Genomic DNA, 17,815 nt, shown 5'->3' on the forward strand with positions numbered 1-17,815 from the left:
AGGAAGCCAGTGCTCAACTACTGAGCCACACTGGCTCCCTTGAGTTGGTATTTTCTTTTCTTTTCTTTTTTTTTTAAGATTAATTTATTTCTCCCCCTTCTCCCATGTGTTCTTTGTCTGCTTCTGTTGTCGTCAGCGGCACGGGAATCTGTGTTCCTTTTTGTTGTGGCATCTTGTTGTGTCAGCTCTCCCTGTGTGCGGCACCATTCCTGGGCAGGCTGAACTTTCTTTCGCGCTGGGCCGCACTCCTTGCGTGTGGGGCTCCCCTACATGGGGGACACCCCTGTGTGGCAGGGCACTCCTTGCGCGCATCAGCACTGCACATGGGCCAGCTCCACACAGGTCCATGAGGCCCAGGATTTGAACTGCGGACTCCCATGTGGTAGACGGATGCCCTAACCATTGGGCCAAGTCTGCTTCCCATGGTATTTTCATCTGTTTTGCTTGTTTTATTTCAATTTAGGAGGCACCAACTGAACCCAGGACCTACCTCCCATTGGGAAGCAGGTGTTCAACTGCTTGAGCCACACACTCTTCCAGAAATTATTTTTTAATCCAGATGTTATGTATCCTAAATTTACTGCTGAACCTAAGGGCTCAATTTCTTATCTTTAACATTTTTTTTCATGAAAATAAACATCATAAAGTTACACAAAATCTAATTGCAATAGCAATACTCTGAGAAAATAATACCTCTAATGATACTGTCAATAATCTGCAACACTTTTCCTATATATATATTTATTAAAATTTTTGGCTATTATATACAATTTACTTCTTTTAATTAGCAATCTTTGATATTTTTCTGTCAGTACCTCAATCCCTTTAAATGTTGTAGAATATGACATTTTATAGATACACTGATTAGTTACATCTCTATTGATCAACATTTGGCTGTTTCCAAATTATTTTTAAAAAAGGATTGAATACTCACCTTTTTGAATTTTAATTGATATGGTTAATTTACACTCTAAGTGCTTGTACCATTTATAATGCATAAAACGCTATTTTCTTGGATACCTCTGTTAGTTAGTCAAAGGAGTGCTGAGGCAAAATACCAGAAATCGGTTGGTTTTTATAAAGGGTATTTATTTGGGGTAGGAGCTTACAGATACCAGGCCATAAAAGATAAGTTACTTCCCTCACCAATGTCTATTTGAAGCAAGATGGCTGCCGATGTCTGTGAGGGTTTAGGCTTCCTGGGTTCCTACATTCCTGGGGCTTGCTTTTCTCTAGGTTCAAGGTTCCTTCCTTCCTGGGGCTGGCTTCTCTTTTCTCTGCGAGCTTACTTCCTGGAGCTCCAGCTTAAGTCTTCAGTATCAAACTCCAATATCAGCAACCCTGGCATCAAAAGCTCCAACTCTGTCCTTTGCCATGCCTTTTATCTGTGAGTCTCCACCCACTAAGGGGTGGGGACTGGGTGGGGACTCCACACCCTAAGGATAAGTCAATCATGCCCAGGGACAGATCAGATTACAAACATAATCCAATATTTCTTTTTGGAATTCATCAATTATATCAATACCATAATAACCTAAATCTTTGCTAACATGATGAGTAAAAATACTTTGTTTCATTTTTAAATGTTGTGAAACTTATTTTCTAACATACTAATTTTAGTCTCTGGTGATACCTATTCTCAAATCATCACCTCCTTGACTTTTGAGTTTAGTTTTTGCCATTACATTTTAGATTGAGCTCTTTTTCTGCTGAAGATCAAACTGTTCTTGTTCTGTCATGTAACAACCCACTGAATCTCACTGATGAGAAATTTTAAAGGTCTCAGACCTTTTCTCCTCTTTCAACCATCAAAGTTAGTCTCCTACCTACCTCTGCCTTCCCTAATGAATATACTGGAGGTCTTACAGAGCTCTCAGTGTAATGATTTCCTATTTGGATGAAGAGATTTTTTTTAAAAAAGGATGATAGGACCAGAATAAATTCACAGTCCCTATTTTACACTTTTTTTTTTTAAAGGAGGCATCCGGGATTGAACCTAGGCCCTCATACATGAGATGCAGACTCTCAACCACTTGAGCTACATCCACTTCCCAACAGTCCCTATTTTGATTCAATTTCAGTTTGTAACCCATCCCTTTTGCCCATTGGATTAGTCTATCTAGCTCCTCTCTCTATGGGACCTGGTTTCAACTCAACACTACCAAGGACTCTCCAACCTTGGGCTGTCTTAATAGATATGCTACCCTAAGGCAGTACTGGGGACCTAGTCCTGACTCTAGGTATTAATGCAGTTGTAACAAGAAATATTTCACAAATAGTATCTGATAGGGTCTATGAATAATGGAGATTAGGACTTACAGGAAGATGGCACTGGAATAGGTAGGCAGGGCTCAACTTTCTCAGAAAAATGAGAAAGGGCAAAAAGCTGTCTGAGGGAGGAGCTTTAGGGATGTGCAGAACCAGGAGAGAGCTGTGCAGCATCCAGGAATACCAAGGACGGAGAAACAAAGAAGCCAAAACGAAAACTTTTGTTACTAACCCCTGCCTCTGGGAATGGCACCCATCACCCACCCTCAAGGCAAACAACCTGGATAAAACCTGTGGCTCACTGAACCTGAGAGGGGAATGATGTCTTCCACCCTGGGAAAAGGGAGCAGTGTGGTGGACGGCGGTAAGTGGTTTTTCTTCAATGAATTTGGCCACAACAGCCCACTTTGAATCTCGGCTCTCGCTGGACCAGAATGACAGGCAAATGGAGGGTGAAAGAGACACCTCCATGGAAAGATTTCCTGACAATCACCACCTGATGGCACACTGGGAAACTGCAAGGAAAAACTTTTAGGAATCTCTCCTTCCCAGTCCCCTCGGACCGGGTCTGCACCCCATTTGTAATCCCTGGCCCTATTTTGATAATATAAGCTCAGCAACTTTACTTATTTTTTAAAGATTTTAAAATTTCATTTCTCTCCCCTTCCCCCCTCCCCCCAGTTGTCTGCTCTCTGTGTACATTCACTGTGTGTTCTTCTGTGTCCACTTGTATTCTTGTCAGCGGCACCAGGAATGTGTCTTTTTGTTGCGTCATCTTGCTGCATCAGCTCTCCATGTGTGCGGTGCCACTCCTGGGCAGGCTGGACTTTTTTCCCACTGGGTGGCTCTCCTTATGGAGCACATGTCTTGCGTGTGGGGTTCCTCTATGCGGGGGACACCCCTGTATGGCAGGGCACTCCTTGCGCACATCAGTACTGCACGTGGGCCAGCTCACCACACGGGTCAGGAGGCCCTGGGTTTGAACCCTGGAACTCCCACGTGGTAGGCGGACGCTCTATCAGTTGAGTCAAATCCGCTTCCCAAGTGGCATTTCTCAGCAACTTTAAAGACATAAAATAAGTTGAGCCAAAAATCAAGAAAGAACAGTGAAACAAAACCACTAGGCAAGGAAAGAAATTGAATGTCAGAGTAAATTCAACAACATTTTCAGATGGCCTCACAGGTGAATTCTACCATTCAAATATTATCTAATACCATTCTTGCTCAAGCTCTTCCAAAAAACTGAACAGGAAGGAATGCAACCAAACTCATTCTCTGAAGATGTCACCCTAATACCAAAACCAGATAAAGCTACTACGGAAAAAAGAAATCCTCAGCAAAATACTTGTAGTCCAAATCCAAAAAGACATTAAAACCCACAATCAAGTGGGTTTTATCCCAGGTATGCATGGGTGGTTCAACACAAGAAAATCTACTAGTGTAATAAACCACATTAATAAATTGAAGAGGAAAAATCACATTATACTCTTATTGGTGTAGAAAAGGCATTTGACAAACTACAACATCCTTTCTTGATAAAAACACTCCAAAGTATAGGTATATATGGAATCTTTTTCAACATGGTGAAGAACATATATGAAAAACCCACAGATAGCATTATACTCAACAGTGAGAGACTGAAAGTTTTCCTGCTGAAACTGGGAACCAGACTAGGAAGCCCACTATTACCACTGTTACTCAATATTGTGCTGGAAGTTCTAGCTAGAACATAGGCAAGAAAGAAATAAAAGGTACCCAAATAGGAAAGGAAGAAGTAAAACTTTCCCTATTTGCTGATATGATCTTATATCTAGAAAACCCCAAAAAATCCACAAAAATCCTATAGAATAGATGAGTTTAACAAAGTGGAGGGACACAAAATTAATACCCAAAAATCAGTAGTGTTTCTATATGCTACCAATGAGCAGATTGAGTAGGAAGTTGGGGAAAAAAACCCTTAAATTATAATAGCAACTAAAAGAATAAAATATTTAGGAATAAACTTAACCAAGGACATAAAGGATCTGTATTCAGGAAACAAAAAACATTGCTCAAGGAAACCAAGAAGACATAAATAAATGGAAGGACATTCTGTGTTCACGGATTGGAAGACTAAATATAAAGGTGTCAATCTACCCACACTGACTTACAGAATCAATGTAACCCAATAAAATTACAACAGCCTTACAGCCTTATTTCACAGAAATGGAGAAGCCAATTATAAAATTGAAAGGGTAAGGGGCCCAAATAGCCAAAAATGTTTTTAAAAGAATGAACGAAGTTGGAAGATTCTCACTTCCTGACTTTGAAGTCTATTACTTAGCTAGAGTGATAAAAAATAGCATAGTACTGGCATAAAGCTAGACATATTGACCAATGGAATTGAACTGAGAATTCAGAAATAGACCTTATCTACGGTCAAGTGATTTTTGACAAGCCTGTCAAGCCCACTCAGCTGGGTCAGAACAGTATATTCAACAAATGGTGCTGGGAGAACTGGATATCCATATCCAAAAGAAAGAGAGCCGCTATCTCACACCTTTTCCAAAAATTAACTCAAAATGGATCAAGGACCTAATATAAAAGCTACAAGCATAAAACTCCAGAAGAAAATGTAGGTAAACATCTTCAAGATCTTGTGGCAGGCAGTAGCTTCTTATATATTATACCCAAAGTATAAGCATCTACAAAAGACTTTGTCAAGAAAGTAAAAAGGCAGCCTACTCAATAGAAGGTATTTGGAAACCACTTATCTGATAAGGGTTTGATATTCATGTTATATAAAGAAATCATACAACTCCATAATAAAAAGACCAACAACCCAATTAGAAAATGGGCAAAAGACTTGCAACACTCTTCAAAAGAAGAGATATAAATGGTCAAAAAGCAGTGAAAAAATGCTCAGAGAAATGCAGATCTATAATGAGATACCATTTCACACCTTACGGAATGGCCATTAGTAAAAAGAACAAAAACAAAAACAAAAAAGCAACAAGTGCTGGAGAGGATGTGGAGAGATAGGAACTCTTTTATTGTTGGTAGAAATGTAGAATGTGCAGCCTCTGTGGAAAACAGATTGGCAATACCTCAAAAAGCTGAGTACAGAACTGTCATATGATTCAGCAATAGCATTACTAGGAATATATCCAGAAGACCCGAAACCAAGGATGTGAACTAACATTTGTACACCAATGTTCAGAACATTATTTATAATTGCTAAAATCTGGAACCAGCCCAAGTGCCCTTCAACTGATGGATAAACAAAATGTGGTACACACATACAATGGGATCCTATTCAGCTATAAGAAATGAAATTGGGATGCATATACAACATGGATGAACCTAGAGGATATTGAGCGAAATAAACCAGACACAAAAGAACTGATGTATGGTCTCACTAATATGAACTAAATTGACTCAACACACAGAGGTATGGGTTAGTAGGAGACAGAATGTAGGCTAAGAATGGGAGCTGATACTTAATGTATGTAGAATTTTTAATAAGGTTTATTATAGAAGTATGGAAATGAACAGTTGAGTATAATTAACGTTGCTAATTTATAAAGATGATTGTGGCTGAAAAGAGTAGTCTGTGGATGTAAATATCAATCGAAAAGAAGCCTAGGGACTGTGTAATACAGTGTTTTCAGTGGTGGATGATTGTGGTTAATTGTATAAATATAAGAACATTTTTCTTTTACAAAGTGCTAAGTATATGGTGATACATGGGAAAATTACAACTGTTAACTTGTGACTGATAGTTAACAGTAATACTGTTAATATTTTTGCAACAATGTCAAAGAAGATATATCAATTCTAAGAGACAACTCTAGGAAAGTAAAGGAGGGTATGGGATTTTTCCTTTTGACATAATGAAAATGTCCTAAAATTGGCTGAGATGATGACAGCACAACTCTATGATGGAAATGAGAGCCACTGAGTGACACTTTGAATAGACTGTATAAAACATGGGACTGTATAACATAGGGAATCCAGTGGTGGTAGATGGACTGTGGTTAACAGGACAAATACGAGAACACTGTCTCATGAACTGTAAGAAATGTATAATACAGAGTGTTAACTATCGGGTGGTATATTAGTCAGTCAAAGGTGTGCTGATGCAAAGTACCAGAAATCTGTTGGCTTTTATCAAGGTTATTTATTTGGGGTAAAAGATTAGTATAAGGCCCTAAAGAGTTCAGTTCAAGGTTATGTCCTTACCAAATTCTGTTGCCATGTGTTGACGCAAGATGGTGCATGATGTCTGGGAGGGTTCAGCCTTCCTCTTCCCTCTTAAAGCTCCATGGATCTAGCTTTTCCTGCACTCAGGTGTTGGCTGACATAGGGCTTGTCTCTCTTCCAGGGATTCGATTCTTTCTGGGCTCAGCTGCTCTGGTCTCTTCACAAGGTCAGCTGTAAATTATCAGGTGAATGGCTCATCTCTCTCCAGGGCTCCGGCATCAGAGCTAAGTTCTCTCCTCTGTCGTGTCTTTTTGTGTGTTCTCCTGTATATCTACTTCTGTGTGTCTCCTTGGTTGAGTGTCCGTTTATATAGCCCACAAATGGATCAAGGACTCACAATGCGTGGCCCTCATGACATGGTTGAATCAAAGCCCTAATTTTAACATAATTTAATCAAAGGTATCTCAGATGAATATAATACAATCGAAGGGTATCATGCCCAAAGGAAGGACCAGTTTATAAACATAATATCTTTTTGGAATTCATAAATAACATCAAACTGCCAAAGATAGTTTGGGGGAAAAATATACTGAATGTAATATTTTGACAATTCTCTTTCATAGTTTGTAACAAAAGTTTCATAACAATGCAAGGTGTTGGTAGTGGGGTGATGAATGGGAGCCGTGTATGATGATATGCATGTATGTTTTGTAAATTCACAACTTTTACTGTACATTTATTGTTTATGTATGTTCATTTATGGATGATATACTTCAATAAAATTTTATTTAAAAAAAGAATAATGGAGAGTAAAAATATTGCATAGAAATCATTTAAAGATCTAAAGTCAACAAAAGTCTTTTTTCTAATTAAAAGTACATAATGTTTTGGAGGGGAAGGGAAACAATTAAGGAAAAAATATATTTACATTAATCATTCTTTTCATACACTTCAAATTTGTACTTAATGCCTTTCTCCTCCTGGACATCAGAAAGAACACCTGGGTATCTGTAAAAGAAAAAGTGTAAAATTAAGTATCATTAAAAATATAACTTTCCTGACTCTCGACCAAGGGCACCAAGAATGTATAACTCAAAAATTCTTTTTTGTAATCATGGTAAACTGTTGTTAAGTTGGATGACTATTATGCAAATGATAAGAAAAAATTTTAACTATATAGAAAATTAGAAAATCAAGTGTAAATTCTCCTCTTCCTTTCCTGACTCATAATTTTCCAAAAACTAATCCCTCTAGCAATTTCTCATATTTTTCATCTGGCTGATATGACATTTCTTAAGAACTTTTCCAAGTCTTGCACTTGGTATCCAATCTGTGTAAACAAATGAAAGATAAAATACAACCCTTAATTGTTTAAAGCAGAGTTGAAGTTTATGCCTTGCATTGTGATAGATTCTTGATTTCTATTTATATGGATGCTCTAATTCCCCAATGTGTGGCTTACTGCAACTCTTTATTTAGACTCATTGCTTATCTGATCTTTCCTACCTTCTACATCTCACATAGAACCACAATCCTTCCAACTTCCTATTCAAAACCCAAGTTCTCCAGTGAATCCTGTTCTGACCACTCCAACCCCAAGTAAGCATTCTCATTCTGCTCCAACTCTGTGTTGCTCAGGCCACATCCAGTACACGTGGGCGGTAGAGGTGGGGGTGGTAAAGAACACCTGCTTTAGTCAGACTTATGTTTGATTCTGGTGCTTCAGTGTGACACTCTCTGAGCATGCCTATCAATAAATAGTCTTGGGAAGCAGATTTGGCCCAATGGCTGGGGGCACCCGCCTACCACATGGGAGGTCCACAGTTCAAGCCCAGGGCCTCCTGACGTGTGTGGTGGGCTGTCCCACGCACAGTGCTGATGCGTGCAGGGGGTGCTGTGCCGTGCACGGGTGTTTCCCGCATGGGGGAGCCCCATGCATGGCGTCTGTGCCCTGTAAGGAGGGCCGCCCAGTGCGAAGGGAATGCAGACTGCCCAGGGATGGTACTGCGCCCACAGAGAGCTGACGCAGCAAGATGACACAACAACAACGACTACAAAAAGAGACATAGATTTCGGGTGCTGCTGACAAGGACACAAGCGGACCCAGAGGAGCACACAGCAAATGGACACAGACGGTGGACAACTGGGGGAGATAAATAAAAAATAAATCTTAAAAAAAAAAAAAAAAGTTAAAAAAGAAAAAAACAAAACAAAACAAACAGTCCTCATCCTTGTAAAGCATGTAGAATTGTGTCTGATATACTTTGTGCTCCACAAATGTTACCCCTTAATATTATAGGTTTGTTTTGTCCTCTTATTTCTAAACCTCTTATAGGTAGGGATCAAACAGAAAACACTTAAATCTCATAATATACAACACATTTTGAGTAATACTGGGGTTAATCTTTGGCTGATTAATTAGATTATGCCAATTTGATAAACAAAATTAGAAACATGATATAAGCATAGCATAGTAATGTGTAAGGAAAATATTTATCTTTCAAAGGAAGAAGCTATGTTTCTAATACACCAACCATTTTTGAAACTGTTTCTGTTCCCATTTCAGTAGTAGTATATCCAGATCCCCTCCTTTTTTAAAGGAATGATTTTACTAGGCTAACTTTAAACCATAATTTTAGTTTCTCTGGAATGACTCATCAAAAGCAACATTTATATATTTTTGCAAAATTCTCAAGTGTCAAGATTGTCAGTCAATAAGACAAAAGTATCAAGAAGCTAATTTCTAAAACCATGAGTAATAATGACCTTGCAATGACTCAAAATAAAGTATCAAGAAGTTAATTTCTAAAACCATGAGTAATAACAGCCTTGCAATGATTGTTATTGGCTGGGTATGATCAGTAGCCATGGTATTAATGTTAATATTCTTTGTGAAACTAAAATTTAAATCTACTTAACTTTCATTTTTTCCCCCCTAATATTCAAACAATCAGCCTGTTTTAATAATGATTACAGTTACCTTAGAATCATAATTCCAAAGGTTGTCTGCCAAAGAGGATCTGAGTTCACACCTGACAGGACTGGGAACTGGGAAATGTTTTAGAATAGGCAGATTCCCTATTATAAAAAAATGGATTCTACTTGAAGAGAAATGCTACCAATCTGCTGAAAGTTAAATGAAAGTGGAAGAGTTTTAAAACAAAGCACTAAGCAGTCCAATGAATATGAATAAACATAAGAATAATCCAGAGATGACTGGTTGGAAGGTTAAGGAGTTCTTGAAACACTTATCTGATAGAGCTCCCCTGGCTAGGAACTCAGCACTCCCTCAGTTGTCGTTTTTAATTGAAACACTTATCTGTAAGAAAATCACATGTAAAACAAAATCTAGGTTTTACAAGCGCAGGGCCAGGAAGGCAGATGTCTTAACTTCATGCAAATGTGGATAAAAATGTTATGGGGGGAGGAGTGGGGTGAAGGGGGTGGGGGGCATATGGGGACCTCATATTTTTTGAATGTAACATTAAAAAAATAAGGACAAAAAAAATACCAAAAAAAAAGAGTGCTTTGCAAATAAAATCTTTAAATCAAAAAAGCCAAAAAAACAAAAAAACCCAGTTTAGTCAGGAAATGTTAACAGAAGAAGAAACATCAGTTCATCTATAACTACTTCACGTTTTTCATTGATAAGGGGCATCTGTCTCAGTTCTGGACTCTACTACTGCCTCCAAAGGCCTCTACTGTATTTATCCTCTTTAACTGTATGATCATGTGGAAGGACACGTAGAAGGAAAAGCCTATTTGGGCTCCTTAAACAGAAACACTACCAGTATGAAATATTTGGGCCTGCTAATTTTGTTGTGGCTTAGTGTAAAAAGAGTCTGAGTAGAAAGTCTTCTTCCAGGAAAGATCCATGAGAGCAGAGCCTTACAGAAAGATATGGTTGGCATGGCTGTCAAAAGAATAACTGCATAGACAATTCCCATGGGGGGAAAAAGGTGATAAAATAAAACCATCTTACTTTGTCAACATTAACTTCTCCTAGGCTTCTACCACTTGTGGCTTTATCCATATTCCTAATTTTCTTTTTGCCTCACAATAGCGCTCTCTTTCATATTTATTTATAATACTAGTGTTTTATTACTGGGAAGTGTGGTATTAATAAAAGAAACTGAGTCTGAAGTGAAACCTATGTAACCACAGAAGCCCCACTGATAGAGATAATGAGGATCTAAACTAAGAAGGCAGATATGCAGAAAGAAGATGGGGTGGAGTGGAGGATGATCAAGGTTCATTTATGGATGGCAGAGAACACATCTTGTTTCTCTAAGAGTTCAGATGTTTGGAGAGAAAGCAGCTCCAGAATAGAGAAATGTTAGACTTCAAGGGACAAAGCATAGTCTGTCTTCAGGTTTCCTTTCCTCTTCTGAATGAAAAATTGACTTACTTCAGGTCTCTCCATTAAGAATTCCCTCCGTTCCATATTAAAATGGCTGTTACTGTGGTGGCCAGGCTGAGTACAGATGACCATGAAATGCTGCAATAGAGGCAAGGGGTTTTCTTTCCCTTCCCTAAGTCTTAACTTGCAAAATGGAAATATCCATTTTAGAGGAATTTCCTTGTTCCTATCTCAATTTATTCACCATTAAAATTTTCTAAGGCATTTAAAGAAAAATTAATACCTAATTTTTATAAACTCTTCCAAAAAATAGAAAAGGAGGAAGCACTTCACAACTTCTTCTGTGAGGCCAATATTACCCTGATACCAAAACCCCGAAGACATCACAAGATAAGAAAACTACATACCAATATCCTTTATGAATATAATATAAAAATTTCAACAAACTACCAACAAACCAAATCCAGCAACACATAAAAAGGAGTATAAATCATTACCAATGGGGATTTATTCCTCGAATATAAGGTTGCTTTAACATGAAAATCAATGTAATATACCATATTAATAGGGTATTAAATATTAGTGTATTTTGTCCTATTTAAGACAAAAAAACAAATTATCTTGATAGACTCTGAGAAAGCATTTGACAAAATCCAACACCCCTTAATGAAAAAAATACTCGATGAACTAAAAATAGAAATATCAGATCCCTAATCCGATAAAAGATATGTACAAAGTACCCATAGTTAACATTACACTTAATGGCGAGAGATTAAATGCTTTTCTCCTAAGATCAGGAACAAGACAAGGATGTCCATTCTTACTACTTCTATTCAACATTGTACTAGACATTCCAGCCAGGACAATCAGGCAAGGGAAAGAAACAAAACATATCTAGGTTAGAAAGGAAGATGTAAATCTATCTATCTGCAGATAAAATAATTTTGTACGTAGAAAATCTGAAGGTATTCACTAACAATTAGAACTAATAAAAGAGTTAAGATTGCAGAATATAAGATTAATAAACAAGTATCAAGTTATATTTTATTTAGTAGCAATGAACAATCAAACAAGGAAATAACAATTCATTTACAATAGCATTAAAAAGAATACTTAATAAATTTAACAAAGGAAGTACAAGACTTGTACACTGAAAGCTATAATACTGCTGAAAGAAATTAAAGACCTAGATATATGGAAAGACATTATGTGTTTATGGTTCTGAAGACTTAATATTATTAAGAAGGCACTATTCCCAAATAGATATACAGATACAATGTGATTCCTATCAAATCTCAGCTTGCTTTTTTTGCAGAAATTGACAAGGTGACCATAAAACTCATATGGAAATGCAAGGGGCACAGAAAAGCCAAAACAATCTTGCAAAAGAACAAAGTTGGAACATTCACACATCCCTAGTTTGAAGGTTAACACAACCTCAGTCATCAAGACTATGGTGGTTTCTTGGACCATATACCCAAGGCATGAACAACAAAAGAAAAACAAAAAAGGGGCTGCCTCAAAATTAAACACTTCTATTTTCAAACTATTTTAAGAAGGTCAAAAGGCAGCCAACTCAATGGGAAAAAATCTTCAGAAACCACATATCTGACAAGGGTTTGATTTCCATGTTATATAAAGAGATCACTCAACAACAAGATGACAAGGAACTCAATTAAAAATGGGCAAAAGACTTGAATAGACATTTTTCCCATGTGGAAATACAAATGGCCAACCCACATGAAAAGATGCTCAAAATCACTAGCTATTAGGGAAATACAGATTGAAACTATGACATAGCATCTCACACCATACTGAATGGCCATTATTAAAAAAATAGAAAAGTACAAGTGCTAGAAAGGAGGTGGAGAAAACAGAACACTCCTTCACGTTGGCAGGAGTATAAAATGGTGTCATCTCTGTGAAAGAGTTTGGAAGTTCATCAGGAAATTACATATGGAACTGCCATATGATACAGCAATCCCACTAGTAGGAATATATTCAGAAGAACTGAAAGCAAGGATGTGAACAGATATTCAAAGTGGTATTACTCTTAATTGCGAAACGATGGAAACAACTAAGTGTCCTCAACCAGTGAAGGGATAAACAAGATGTGGCATATATATATGATGGAACAGTATTTGGCTCTAAGAAGAAATCGATTGGGGACATGGCAACACAGAGGAACCTTAGGACATTACGTTGAGTGAAATAAGCCAGACACAAAAGGATGAATATTGTATGATCTCACTGATACGACCTAAATAACAATGAGTAGATGCACGGAGTTGGACTATGAACTGTAGGTTGGAGGGAGAAGAATGTGGGTTGATAAGGGGGAGATGATGCTTGTTGTACGTAGAATGTTTAATAAGGTCAATTGTAAATATGTGGTAATGGATGGACTTGATAGCACATTACAGTTAGTGTAACTTACACTTGACTTATGGGTGTGATTGTGGCTGAAACAAGTAGTCTAAGGAGGTTAATGTTAGTTGGAGGATAGCTGGAGGATAATATAGGGAATGAATAATAGTGATTTTGGCAGATGAGGACTATGGCTGATATAAATACAGGAATGTTTTACTACTACGAGGTGTTAAGAATATGGTGATACATAGGAAAAATATAATTAATAGACTATAGTTAACAACAATATTGTACATGTGTAGTGAGAGCAAAGAAGGTACCACATTAATGCTAAAGGTAAAAAAAAAGAATATGAGGTTTGGTTTGTGAGATATGAATATGATTAAGCTTTTTTTTCTTTTTCATTTTTTTTCATTAATAAAGACCTCAACTATGTCATTTAATCTTTGTTCACTTATGTATTTTTCTGAACACAGGAGGAACAATTAAGTTTACTGTTGGAATTAGATGAAATAAAAGCACCTGGAAAGAACTTTTTGTCTGTTATTTTATTTTTTGAATATGAAATAAAATTTGAATTAAAAAAATGTTTAGAGTTCCTATAATTTTCAATTTTCTTTGGAGTTAGTTAAGAGCCCAAGAAAATCACACTCTTCATTTGATTAAAATTTATTACGCGAAAACTTGACCATCCATATTTATTCAGACTTGACTCAATGGTCTTTTAGAGGGAATTTCCAAAAATAAACTCATACCCAAAGAAAAATGACTTGCCACAACTAAGAATATCTGAAAGAATGTGCTAACAAAGCTGGTTTAAAAGGGTTGTTATAATTAACTTCTTTTTACTTATTTTTCACAGCCAACGGATAAAACTAAATTTTAGCTTTTAAACCAAAATGCCTGAATTTTAAAAACCAGGGGGCCTCATGTTAAAACCACAGGTATAGAGGAAAGCAAGTGTAACCTCCTTTCTCCATCTCCACCACTGCTACCACCATCTAATTCTCTTTATTGTTCACTAGAACTACTGCAATAGCTTCCTAACACGTCCCTCTCCTTCACTCTTGTCCCCCTACAATCCATTCTCCACAAAGCAGCTAGAACAATGTTACTCTCTTTCCAGAACCCTCTAAACTGGCACCGGGTCTGCTCTCCAAACCTGTTCCTGCCCTGAGGCCATGGCACTATTCACGGTGCCTGGGATATTCTTCTCTGCTCTAGGCATGGATAGCTTCTGTCTCTTGGATGGTAGCATAGCCATCACTCCTTCTGAGAGGACTACCCAATTCACAGTATCTAACATATCACAATATTTCAATTCTCTGCAGAGCTTCTTTTTTAAAAAATAAAGCATATAATTTGTCTAAAGTATACAATCAATGGTTTTTGGTATAATCATATAGTTGTGCATTCATCACTTCAATCATTAGAGCATTTCATTATTTCAATTTAAAAAAAAAAAGGAACAAGGAGTTGGAGGCAGAGCACCTAGCTATGCAGGCAGCCTGGGCTTGCACCATGGCTGGGGGTGAGCCCTGGAACGCACGGGGAATGCATGCCCCAGAGTCAGGTGGAGACACCATGCCTGTCGTTAGTGGGTCTGGAAGCCCACTGCACAATTTTTCCCTCAGTGTCCCTTTCCTATCCCCCCATGGAGGCAGAGACAGCCTGAGAATCCCTAGGCCCAGATGCCAAGCACCACCAAGCAGCAATTCTGAAGGAGCTGACAGTAGCTGGCAGCATGCTGGCTGCCCGATGGATTGCTGAAGATCCTTGCCTCCTCCAAATTTCCACATGAACTTTCTTGACCAGCTCTCTTAGGGTGGTGTGGACTATGCAGTGCTTTGGGACCACCCTTTGTCACTAAGCCTGGGCCAGGGAAAGTTCCTCCTTGGCAGAGCTCCCTTCCTGAGGGCGCTGATCCTTCAAGGAGTTGCCACTTTGATTAGGACTGAATTTGGGGCTGCACTGGCCCATGGGTGCTTGGTGCTTCCGTGTTTTTATTGTAGAAAATAAAAGTCAGTGACTTCCCTGTTGGAGTTACTTTTCTGCTACCACTTCTCCAGATTTTTTGGCCTTTGTTCTTAGATTAGAGGGGAGGTTCTGGGATTCCAATATTCAAGTAATACAAGACAGTATATTAGGGAAGCAGACCTGGCCCAGTGGTTAGGGCATCCGTCTACCACATGGGAGGTCCGCGGTTCAAACCCCGGGCCTCCCTGACCTGTGTGGAGCTGGCCCATGAGCAGTGACAACGTGTGCAAGGAGTGCCGTGCCACGCAGAGGTGTGCACACAGGAAAGCTGACGCAACAAGATGACGCAACAAAAAGAAACACAGATTCCTGTGCCGCTGACAACAACAGAAGTGGACAAAGAAGAACACGCAGCAGATGGACACAGAGAACAGACAACTTGGGGGGGAGGGAGGGGAGTGAAATAAATAAATAAATAAATCTTTAAAAAAAAAGCAGTATATTATGTAATAGAAGAATATATTAAATACATAATAATAATATACAACAGATAGTTTTTGTGAACTTAGCATTAAATTTTTTTCATTCCGAAAAAAAAAAAAACCCACTTCATCTCTCACTCTATGTATCCCCTGCCATACACAGCTGCTATTTTTGGCTATTCTTACACATTTATTTATTTCTAAGCAGTCTTATTGAGATATATTCACATACCATACGATCTATCCAAAGTGCATAATCAATGGCTTTTCGTATAATCACAACGTTGTGCATTCATTACCACAAAAGATTTTTAAAACGATTTCATTACTCCAAAAGGAAACTCCCATACCCTTTAGCAGTCACCTCTCAAACCCTCTATCCTTCCCCAGCCTTACATAACAACTAATCTAATTTTATCTTTATAAAGTGATCTATATTTTTATTTTATATAAATGGAACCATGCACTATATATAGTACTTTGTGTCTGGTTTCTTTCACTGAGCATTTTTTGGGGGTCTGATATTAACATCTTGTAGTATTAACATCTATTAGTTCAGTTTCAAAGAAAATCAGTGTTATATATGCAATTTTACCCATATTCATATTTCACATGCGGTATTACCATGCTATACATTCCCATGTTACATTTTTTAGCTTTCATTTTAGTAATACACATGACCTTAGACTTTCCATTTAAACCAGTCACACCCATGTAATAGCACTTCTAGTGACAGACATTATGTTGTGCTTCCGCCTTTTCTACTCATTTCCAAAAATTAACATACAACCTTTTTACCAGTTCTGCATGTTAACCCTCAGCTTTCCATTCTCTAACATCATTCTGTTTTTTGGTGACCCATATCCAACTTATTAACTCCATGAGATCACACAATATATTTAGTTCATAGTAACACAATCAAACATAATGTATCCTTTTGTGTTTGGCTTGCTTCACTCAACATAATGTCCTCCAGATTAATCCCTGCTGTCATATGCTTTACAACTTCATTTTTTCCTACAGCTGCATAATATTCCGTCATGCGTATAATCACAGTTTGTTTATCATTCATTGGTGGAAGGACCTCTAGGTTGTTTCCATCTTTTGGCAATAGTGAATAATGTTGCAATGAACACTGGTGTGCATAATATTACTGATTTTTGCTTGTTGATCTTGTGTTCTGTAAGTATGCTGAACTCATTCATTAGCTCAAGCAGCTTTATTACAGACATTTCAGAATTTTCCAAATACAGGATTATGTCATCTGTGAATAGGGAGAATTTCACTTCTTCTCTTCCTATTTGGATGCATTTCTTTTTTTGTCTAATCGCTCTAGCTAGAACTTCTAGCACAATGTTGAAAAACAATGGTGACAGTGGGCATCCTTGTCCTGTTTCCTATGTTAGAGGGAGAGCATTCAATCTCTCTCCAATGACTATGGGTTTTTCATATATGCCCTTTATCATATTAAGGAATTTTCCTTCTGTTACTACCTTTTTAAGTACTTTTATGGAGAAAGGATGCTGGATTTGTCAAATGCCTTTTCTGCACTGATTGAGACGATGATTTAGTTTTTTCCTTCAATTTGTTAATGTTGTGTATTACATTAGTAAATTTTCGTGTTATGAACCACCCTTACATATAAGTAATAAATCTCACTTGGTCATGGTGTATAAATCTTTTGATATGCTATTGGATTTTATCTGCAAGTATTTTGTTGAGAATTTTTGCATCTGTGTTCATTAGAGAGATTGGTCTGTAATTTTCTTGTAGTGTTTATTATCTGGCTTTGGAATCAAGGTGTTATTGGCTTCATAAAATGTACTGGGTAATTTTCCCTCCTCTTCAATTTTTTAGAAGAGTTTAAATGGATTGGTGTTAATTCTTGAAATTCTTGGTAGAAATCACCTGTGAAGCCATCTGTTCCTGGGTTTTTCATTGTTTGGAGATTTTTGATGACTGATTCAATCTGTTTAAATATGATCGGTTTGTTAAGTTCTTTTTTTTTTTTAAAGATTTATTTATTTTATTTAATTTCCCCCCCTCCCCTGGTTGTCTGTTCTTGGTGTCTATTTGCTGCGTCTTGTTTCTTTGTCCGCTTCTGTTGTCGTCAGCGGCACGGGAAGTGTGGGCGGCGCCATTCCTGGGCAGGCTGCTCTTTCTTTTCACGCTGGGC

The 17,815-nt window shown here is 37.7% G+C and overlaps 1 protein-coding gene across 1 annotated transcript in view; it reads right to left on the reverse strand.

The window, feature by feature from the left end:
* Positions 1 to 5,278: 5,278 nt before the first annotated feature.
* The window catches only part of DHFR (dihydrofolate reductase), a 29,348-nt gene continuing 16,811 nt past the window's right edge, over positions 5,279 to 17,815 (reverse strand). Inside the window, exon 6 of the mRNA XM_004455897.5 lies at positions 5,279 to 7,458. Within this exon, the coding sequence (XP_004455954.1) occupies positions 7,380 to 7,458 (79 nt within the window). The 3' untranslated portion in view covers positions 5,279 to 7,379. The remainder of the gene's footprint in view (positions 7,459 to 17,815) is intronic.

The sequence above is a fragment of the Dasypus novemcinctus genome, chromosome 2 (genome assembly GCF_030445035.2).
Source record: "Dasypus novemcinctus isolate mDasNov1 chromosome 2, mDasNov1.1.hap2, whole genome shotgun sequence".
Lineage (NCBI taxonomy): Eukaryota > Metazoa > Chordata > Mammalia > Cingulata > Dasypodidae > Dasypus > Dasypus novemcinctus.